This window comes from Nanorana parkeri, unplaced genomic scaffold (assembly GCF_000935625.1).
Source record: "Nanorana parkeri isolate BGI_ZX_2015 unplaced genomic scaffold, ASM93562v1 scaffold2079, whole genome shotgun sequence".
NCBI classification, from domain to species: domain Eukaryota; kingdom Metazoa; phylum Chordata; class Amphibia; order Anura; family Dicroglossidae; genus Nanorana; species Nanorana parkeri.
Genome location: NW_017308347.1, coordinates 119,108 through 129,115, shown reverse-complemented (window position 1 = coordinate 129,115; position 10,008 = coordinate 119,108). Strand labels below are relative to the sequence as shown.

The window sequence follows — 10,008 nt, the reverse complement described above, 5'->3', positions numbered from 1 at the left end:
GAGCCAGCTGTCACTCACGCAGCTGGGCGGATCCCGTCGTCTAAGTCGGGATCCGCTGCAGCGTCTCAGTATACCGCGAGCTGTAGCTCTCTATATACTGAGCTTAGGGTGACGGGAGGACGCTAGTTTGTGTACTCCTGTTACCCTAAGGAGAACTATGGGGAAAAACACTGACCTCATAGTTCTCCTTTAAGAAAAAAAATTCCATTTGCATTTGAACTTGTCATATAACGTGGACCCGCATGCAGCTGTACAAGCAACTAGCATTTGTGATGAGACTTCCTTTACTGCAGCGCCAGACAAAGCTCAGGAGCCAGGTTGCCAAAGGGCCTAAAACATTTTTGTTATCAAGCCATCTCACTGTTGTCCATGACTACTTAAAACTTCTACATCGAGGGCCCATTCACACCACATCCAGGTCATCACCAGACCAGATTGTTTCCGGACCACAATGCATTCTAATGTGTCCCTCTGCTATTTCTCTGTTCACACCAGCGCAGTCCGTTCCAGACCAGAGAAATAACGCATGTCTCATTTTGTCTGGTCTGGAATGCACTGAAACTGCGTGCTGGTTCACACCATTTTCTAGACCTAATCTGGACCAGGTCTGGTCCGGAAAACGGTGGGAACCTGCCCTTAGAATTGTGGTCTTGATAATCAAACATTCATAGCTAGGGATGCACCGATACCGATACTAGTATTGGTGCCGATGCCGAGTATTTCGGCGAGTATGAGTACTCGCCCAAATGCTCCGATGCCTAGCCTGATACTTCCAGGATTGTCTTTACACGCTGCACAGCTTCCTGATTGGCCGGGAAGCCGGGTCCATGCTCCCACGTCACTTGTGACAAGAGATCATGAAGACGGCTGCCCGGCCAATCAGGAAGCCGGGCAGCGTGTAATGACACGCTGCCCGGCTTTCTGATTGGCCTGGGAAGCTTACCAATCAGGAAGCCGGCCGCTGTGTAATGACGCGCTGCCCGGCTTCCTGATTGGCCTGGGAAGCTTACCAATCAGGAAGCCGGCCGCTGTGTAATGACGCGGTGCCCGGCTTCCTGATTGACATGGGAAGCTTACCAATCAGGAAGCCGGCCGCTGTGTAATGACGCGGTGCCCGGCTTCCTGATTGACATGGGAAGCTTACCAATCAGGAAGCCGGCCGCTGTGTAATGACGCGGTGCCCGGCTTCCTGATTGACATGGGAAGCTTACCAATCAGGAAGCCGGCCGCTGTGTAATGACGCGGTGCCCGGCTTCCTGATTGACATGGGAAGCTTACCAATCAGGAAGCCGGCCGCTGTGTAATGACGCGGTGCCCGGCTTCCTGATTGACATGGGAAGCTTACCAATCAGGAAGCCGGCCGCTGTGTAATGACGCGGTGCCCGGCTTCCTGATTGACATGGGAAGCTTACCAATCAGGAAGCCGGCCGCTGTGTAATGACGCGGTGCCCGGCTTCCTGATTGACATGGGAAGCTTACCAATCAGGAAGCCGGCCGCTGTGTAATGACGCGGTGCCCGGCTTCCTGATTGACATGGGAAGCTTACCAATCAGGAAGCCGGCCGCTGTGTAATGACGCGGTGCCCGGCTTCCTGATTGACATGGGAAGCTTACCAATCAGGAAGCCGGCCGCTGTGTAATGACGCGGTGCCCGGCTTCCTGATTGACATGGGAAGCTTACCAATCAGGAAGCCGGCCGCTGTGTAATGACGCGGTGCCCGGCTTCCTGATTGACATGGGAAGCTTACCAATCAGGAAGCCGGCCGCTGTGTAATGACGCGGTGCCCGGCTTCCTGATTGACATGGGAAGCTTACCAATCAGGAAGCCGGCCGCTGTGTAATGACGCGGTGCCCGGCTTCCTGATTGACATGGGAAGCTTACCAATCAGGAAGCCGGCCGCTGTGTAATGACGCGGTGCCCGGCTTCCTGATTGACATGGGAAGCTTACCAATCAGGAAGCCGGCCGCTGTGTAATGACGCGGTGCCCGGCTTCCTGATTGACATGGGAAGCTTACCAATCAGGAAGCCGGCCGCTGTGTAATGACGCGGTGCCCGGCTTCCTGATTGACATGGGAAGCTTACCAATCAGGAAGCCGGCCGCTGTGTAATGACGCGGTGCCCGGCTTCCTGATTGACATGGGAAGCTTACCAATCAGGAAGCCGGCCGCTGTGTAATGACGCGGTGCCCGGCTTCCTGATTGACATGGGAAGCTTACCAATCAGGAAGCCGGCCGCTGTGTAATGACGCGGTGCCCGGCTTCCTGATTGACATGGGAAGCTTACCAATCAGGAAGCCGGCCGCTGTGTAATGACGCGGTGCCCGGCTTCCTGATTGACATGGGAAGCTTACCAATCAGGAAGCCGGCCGCTGTGTAATGACGCGGTGCCCGGCTTCCTGATTGACATGGGAAGCTTACCAATCAGGAAGCCGGCCGCTGTGTAATGACGCGGTGCCCGGCTTCCTGATTGACATGGGAAGCTTACCAATCAGGAAGCCGGCCGCTGTGTAATGACGCGGTGCCCGGCTTCCTGATTGACATGGGAAGCTTACCAATCAGGAAGCCGGCCGCTGTGTAATGACGCGGTGCCCGGCTTCCTGATTGACATGGGAAGCTTACCAATCAGGAAGCCGGCCGCTGTGTAATGACGCGGTGCCCGGCTTCCTGATTGACATGGGAAGCTTACCAATCAGGAAGCCGGCCGCTGTGTAATGACGCGGTGCCCGGCTTCCTGATTGACATGGGAAGCTTACCAATCAGGAAGCCGGCCGCTGTGTAATGACGCGGTGCCCGGCTTCCTGATTGACATGGGAAGCTTACCAATCAGGAAGCCGGCCGCTGTGTAATGACGCGGTGCCCGGCTTCCTGATTGACATGGGAAGCTTACCAATCAGGAAGCCGGCCGCTGTGTAATGACGCGGTGCCCGGCTTCCTGATTGACATGGGAAGCTTACCAATCAGGAAGCCGGCCGCTGTGTAATGACGCGGTGCCCGGCTTCCTGATTGACATGGGAAGCTTACCAATCAGGAAGCCGGCCGCTGTGTAATGACGCGGTGCCCGGCTTCCTGATTGACATGGGAAGCTTACCAATCAGGAAGCCGGCCGCTGTGTAATGACGCGGTGCCCGGCTTCCTGATTGACATGGGAAGCTTACCAATCAGGAAGCCGGCCGCTGTGTAATGACGCGGTGCCCGGCTTCCTGATTGACATGGGAAGCTTACCAATCAGGAAGCCGGCCGCTGTGTAATGACGCGGTGCCCGGCTTCCTGATTGACATGGGAAGCTTACCAATCAGGAAGCCGGCCGCTGTGTAATGACGCGGTGCCCGGCTTCCTGATTGACATGGGAAGCTTACCAATCAGGAAGCCGGCCGCTGTGTAATGACGCGGTGCCCGGCTTCCTGATTGACATGGGAAGCTTACCAATCAGGAAGCCGGCCGCTGTGTAATGACGCGGTGCCCGGCTTCCTGATTGACATGGGAAGCTTACCAATCAGGAAGCCGGCCGCTGTGTAATGACGCGGTGCCCGGCTTCCTGATTGACATGGGAAGCTTACCAATCAGGAAGCCGGCCGCTGTGTAATGACGCGGTGCCCGGCTTCCTGATTGACATGGGAAGCTTACCAATCAGGAAGCCGGCCGCTGTGTAATGACGCGGTGCCCGGCTTCCTGATTGACATGGGAAGCTTACCAATCAGGAAGCCGGCCGCTGTGTAATGACGCGGTGCCCGGCTTCCTGATTGACATGGGAAGCTTACCAATCAGGAAGCCGGCCGCTGTGTAATGACGCGGTGCCCGGCTTCCTGATTGACATGGGAAGCTTACCAATCAGGAAGCCGGCCGCTGTGTAATGACGCGGTGCCCGGCTTCCTGATTGACATGGGAAGCTTACCAATCAGGAAGCCGGCCGCTGTGTAATGACGCGGTGCCCGGCTTCCTGATTGACATGGGAAGCTTACCAATCAGGAAGCCGGCCGCTGTGTAATGACGCGGTGCCCGGCTTCCTGATTGACATGGGAAGCTTACCAATCAGGAAGCCGGCCGCTGTGTAATGACGCGGTGCCCGGCTTCCTGATTGACATGGGAAGCTTACCAATCAGGAAGCCGGCCGCTGTGTAATGACGCGGTGCCCGGCTTCCTGATTGACATGGGAAGCTTACCAATCAGGAAGCCGGCCGCTGTGTAATGACGCGGTGCCCGGCTTCCTGATTGACATGGGAAGCTTACCAATCAGGAAGCCGGCCGCTGTGTAATGACGCGGTGCCCGGCTTCCTGATTGACATGGGAAGCTTACCAATCAGGAAGCCGGCCGCTGTGTAATGACGCGGTGCCCGGCTTCCTGATTGACATGGGAAGCTTACCAATCAGGAAGCCGGCCGCTGTGTAATGACGCGGTGCCCGGCTTCCTGATTGACATGGGAAGCTTACCAATCAGGAAGCCGGCCGCTGTGTAATGACGCGGTGCCCGGCTTCCTGATTGACATGGGAAGCTTACCAATCAGGAAGCCGGCCGCTGTGTAATGACGCGGTGCCCGGCTTCCTGATTGACATGGGAAGCTTACCAATCAGGAAGCCGGCCGCTGTGTAATGACGCGGTGCCCGGCTTCCTGATTGACATGGGAAGCTTACCAATCAGGAAGCCGGCCGCTGTGTAATGACGCGGTGCCCGGCTTCCTGATTGACATGGGAAGCTTACCAATCAGGAAGCCGGCCGCTGTGTAATGACGCGGTGCCCGGCTTCCTGATTGACATGGGAAGCTTACCAATCAGGAAGCCGGCCGCTGTGTAATGACGCGGTGCCCGGCTTCCTGATTGACATGGGAAGCTTACCAATCAGGAAGCCGGCCGCTGTGTAATGACGCGGTGCCCGGCTTCCTGATTGACATGGGAAGCTTACCAATCAGGAAGCCGGCCGCTGTGTAATGACGCGGTGCCCGGCTTCCTGATTGACATGGGAAGCTTACCAATCAGGAAGCCGGCCGCTGTGTAATGACGCGGTGCCCGGCTTCCTGATTGACATGGGAAGCTTACCAATCAGGAAGCCGGCCGCTGTGTAATGACGCGGTGCCCGGCTTCCTGATTGACATGGGAAGCTTACCAATCAGGAAGCCGGCCGCTGTGTAATGACGCGGTGCCCGGCTTCCTGATTGACATGGGAAGCTTACCAATCAGGAAGCCGGCCGCTGTGTAATGACGCGGTGCCCGGCTTCCTGATTGACATGGGAAGCTTACCAATCAGGAAGCCGGCCGCTGTGTAATGACGCGGTGCCCGGCTTCCTGATTGACATGGGAAGCTTACCAATCAGGAAGCCGGCCGCTGTGTAATGACGCGGTGCCCGGCTTCCTGATTGACATGGGAAGCTTACCAATCAGGAAGCCGGCCGCTGTGTAATGACGCGGTGCCCGGCTTCCTGATTGACATGGGAAGCTTACCAATCAGGAAGCCGGCCGCTGTGTAATGACGCGGTGCCCGGCTTCCTGATTGACATGGGAAGCTTACCAATCAGGAAGCCGGCCGCTGTGTAATGACGCGGTGCCCGGCTTCCTGATTGACATGGGAAGCTTACCAATCAGGAAGCCGGCCGCTGTGTAATGACGCGGTGCCCGGCTTCCTGATTGACATGGGAAGCTTACCAATCAGGAAGCCGGCCGCTGTGTAATGACGCGGTGCCCGGCTTCCTGATTGACATGGGAAGCTTACCAATCAGGAAGCCGGCCGCTGTGTAATGACGCGGTGCCCGGCTTCCTGATTGACATGGGAAGCTTACCAATCAGGAAGCCGGCCGCTGTGTAATGACGCGGTGCCCGGCTTCCTGATTGACATGGGAAGCTTACCAATCAGGAAGCCGGCCGCTGTGTAATGACGCGGTGCCCGGCTTCCTGATTGACATGGGAAGCTTACCAATCAGGAAGCCGGCCGCTGTGTAATGACGCGGTGCCCGGCTTCCTGATTGACATGGGAAGCTTACCAATCAGGAAGCCGGCCGCTGTGTAATGACGCGGTGCCCGGCTTCCTGATTGACATGGGAAGCTTACCAATCAGGAAGCCGGCCGCTGTGTAATGACGCGGTGCCCGGCTTCCTGATTGACATGGGAAGCTTACCAATCAGGAAGCCGGCCGCTGTGTAATGACGCGGTGCCCGGCTTCCTGATTGACATGGGAAGCTTACCAATCAGGAAGCCGGCCGCTGTGTAATGACGCGGTGCCCGGCTTCCTGATTGACATGGGAAGCTTACCAATCAGGAAGCCGGCCGCTGTGTAATGACGCGGTGCCCGGCTTCCTGATTGACATGGGAAGCTTACCAATCAGGAAGCCGGCCGCTGTGTAATGACGCGGTGCCCGGCTTCCTGATTGACATGGGAAGCTTACCAATCAGGAAGCCGGCCGCTGTGTAATGACGCGGTGCCCGGCTTCCTGATTGACATGGGAAGCTTACCAATCAGGAAGCCGGCCGCTGTGTAATGACGCGGTGCCCGGCTTCCTGATTGACATGGGAAGCTTACCAATCAGGAAGCCGGCCGCTGTGTAATGACGCGGTGCCCGGCTTCCTGATTGACATGGGAAGCTTACCAATCAGGAAGCCGGCCGCTGTGTAATGACGCGGTGCCCGGCTTCCTGATTGACATGGGAAGCTTACCAATCAGGAAGCCGGCCGCTGTGTAATGACGCGGTGCCCGGCTTCCTGATTGACATGGGAAGCTTACCAATCAGGAAGCCGGCCGCTGTGTAATGACGCGGTGCCCGGCTTCCTGATTGACATGGGAAGCTTACCAATCAGGAAGCCGGCCGCTGTGTAATGACGCGGTGCCCGGCTTCCTGATTGACATGGGAAGCTTACCAATCAGGAAGCCGGCCGCTGTGTAATGACGCGGTGCCCGGCTTCCTGATTGACATGGGAAGCTTACCAATCAGGAAGCCGGCCGCTGTGTAATGACGCGGTGCCCGGCTTCCTGATTGACATGGGAAGCTTACCAATCAGGAAGCCGGCCGCTGTGTAATGACGCGGTGCCCGGCTTCCTGATTGACATGGGAAGCTTACCAATCAGGAAGCCGGCCGCTGTGTAATGACGCGGTGCCCGGCTTCCTGATTGACATGGGAAGCTTACCAATCAGGAAGCCGGCCGCTGTGTAATGACGCGGTGCCCGGCTTCCTGATTGACATGGGAAGCTTACCAATCAGGAAGCCGGCCGCTGTGTAATGACGCGGTGCCCGGCTTCCTGATTGACATGGGAAGCTTACCAATCAGGAAGCCGGCCGCTGTGTAATGACGCGGTGCCCGGCTTCCTGATTGACATGGGAAGCTTACCAATCAGGAAGCCGGCCTACTATGAGGTGAGTGCTTTTCACTCACCTCATAGTTCTAGCCGACCTGTGACAATGAGACTGTCACAGGTCGGCTGAGTAGATCAGGAGGTGAGCGAACACATACCGGCGTTCGCTCACTTCTCGATCCTGTCACGGCTCTCTGCCGTGACAGGGGAGGGGCTGGATTCCCTCCGCTCCGATCCGCCAGCGCTGACTGGCAGAACGGACGGGGGGGGGGGGCGGTACTATAGGCAGAGCCAGCTGTCACTCACGCAGCTGGGCGGATCCCGTCGTCTAAGTCGGGATCCGCTGCAGCGTCTCAGTATACCGCGAGCTGTAGCTCTCTATATACTGAGCTTAGGGTGACGGGAGGACGCTAGTTTGTGTACTCCTGTTACCCTAAGGAGAACTATGGGGAAAAACACTGACCTCATAGTTCTCCTTTAAGAAAAAAAATTCCATTTGCATTTGAACTTGTCATATAACGTGGACCCGCATGCAGCTGTACAAGCAACTAGCATTTGTGATGAGACTTCCTTTACTGCAGCGCCAGACAAAGCTCAGGAGCCAGGTTGCCAAAGGGCCTAAAACATTTTTGTTATCAAGCCATCTCACTGTTGTCCATGACTACTTAAAACTTCTACATCGAGGGCCCATTCACACCACATCCAGGTCATCACCAGACCAGATTGTTTCCGGACCACAATGCATTCTAATGTGTCCCTCTGCTATTTCTCTGTTCACACCAGCGCAGTCCGTTCCAGACCAGAGAAATAACGCATGTCTCATTTTGTCTGGTCTGGAATGCACTGAAACTGCGTGCTGGTTCACACCATTTTCTAGACCTAATCTGGACCAGGTCTGGTCCGGAAAACGGTGGGAACCTGCCCTTAGAATTGTGGTCTTGATAATCAAACATTCATAGCTAGGGATGCACCGATACCGATACTAGTATTGGTGCCGATGCCGAGTATTTCGGCGAGTATGAGTACTCGCCCAAATGCTCCGATGCCTAGCCTGATACTTCCAGGATTGTCTTTACACGCTGCACAGCTTCCTGATTGGCCGGGAAGCCGGGTCCATGCTCCCACGTCACTTGTGACAAGAGATCATGAAGACGGCTGCCCGGCCAATCAGGAAGCCGGGCAGCGTGTAATGACACGCTGCCCGGCTTTCTGATTGGCCTGGGAAGCTTACCAATCAGGAAGCCGGCCGCTGTGTAATGACGCGCTGCCCGGCTTGCTGATTGGCCTGGGAAGCTTACCAATCAGGAAGCCGGCCGCTGTGTAATGACGCGCTGCCCGGCTTGCTGATTGGCCTGGGAAGCTTACCAATCAGGAAGCCGGCCGCTGTGTAATGACGCGCTGCCCGGCTTGCTGATTGGCCTGGGAAGCTTACCAATCAGGAAGCCGGCCGCTGTGTAATGACGCGCTGCCCGGCTTGCTGATTGGCCTGGGAAGCTTACCAATCAGGAAGCCGGCCGCTGTGTAATGACGCGGTGCCCGGCTTCCTGATTGACATGGGAAGCTTACCAATCAGGAAGCCGGCCGCTGTGTAATGACGCGGTGCCCGGCTTTTTGAATGGCTGGGAAGCCGGCTTCATGCTCCCTCGTCACCTCATGGCGAGGGAGCATGGAGCCGGCTTCCCGGCCAATCAATCAGGAGGCCAGGCGCCGCATCATTACACGGCGCCTGGCTTCCTGATTGGCCAGAAAGCCGGCTCCATGCTTTCTCGTCGAGAAGCATGGGGGCGTCTTCCCTGCTAATCGGGAAGCCGTGTGGCGAGTCATTACAAGCCACCAGGCTTCCTGAAAGGGACTCCCGGTATCGGCGAGTCCTGAAAAAAAAAATATCGGTACACAATACCGGTATCGGTGCATCCCTAGTCATAAGAGAAAGATTAATCATAACTGAAACGTGCTGTAAAGTTTTACTTCAACGCTAACCTTTTGGTTTCTCCGTACAGAGAGGGGATGCGGGCAGCCCGTGCCTTGGCTCGCTTTGCTCAGATGAGCCCAGGAGAGGACGGAAGCAGCCTGGGGTCACACTCCGACGTCGGAGCCTTTGGGCAGAGAAGCAAACGGGTGAACAGAAGGTCCATGGAGGGCTTACGCGTCAAAGTGACCAGGTATGGAGCTCATTTGTAGCTCTCGTGTTGCATGAATGGTTTTGCGGACCTCGGGAACATGTCATCCTTCTATATTGTTAGGTCCGAGGCTCCACCGTCCCCCACAACTCCTCCTCCCTTGGGAGAAATTTCCTTTGAGCGGTTTGACCCTCCCGGCGCAGCCAGATGGTCCGAGTTCCTCAGTGCCTCAAGCAGCGGACGGATGGAGAGCGAGTTTGCTCTGCTGACCCTCTCGGACCACGAGCAGCGGGAGCTCTACGAGGCAGCCCGTGTTATTCAGACAGCCTTTCGCAAGTACAAGGTGAGGCCGTGACTGTAGTCTTCAATCTGCTCGCGGGTGTCTTTCCACATATTTACCTTCATCTTTTTATGACATGCTATAGGATGCAGCTTCTCATTGCTACTTCTCTGGTATTTGATCAAACAAATATTCATGCGGCAAATGGAAAATGTTATTGTTAGGTTAACTCCTCCCACATCAGCTGCTACAGTTTTGCATGGTTGCTTGTTTGCATTGCTCCCATCTGCCGTTACAAAACCAAATTATGGTGTCACCCTCCCCCCCCCCCCCCC

The 10,008-nt window shown here is 56.3% G+C and overlaps 1 protein-coding gene across 1 annotated transcript in view; it reads left to right on the top strand.

The window, feature by feature from the left end:
* Positions 1 to 10,008, top strand: part of CAMTA2 (calmodulin binding transcription activator 2) — an 87,849-nt gene that overhangs the window by 70,043 nt on the left and 7,798 nt on the right. Inside the window, exons 18-19 of the mRNA XM_018572585.1 lie at positions 9,274 to 9,435; positions 9,517 to 9,736. Coding sequence (XP_018428087.1) covers positions 9,274 to 9,435; positions 9,517 to 9,736 — 382 coding nt within the window. The remainder of the gene's footprint in view (positions 1 to 9,273; positions 9,436 to 9,516; positions 9,737 to 10,008) is intronic.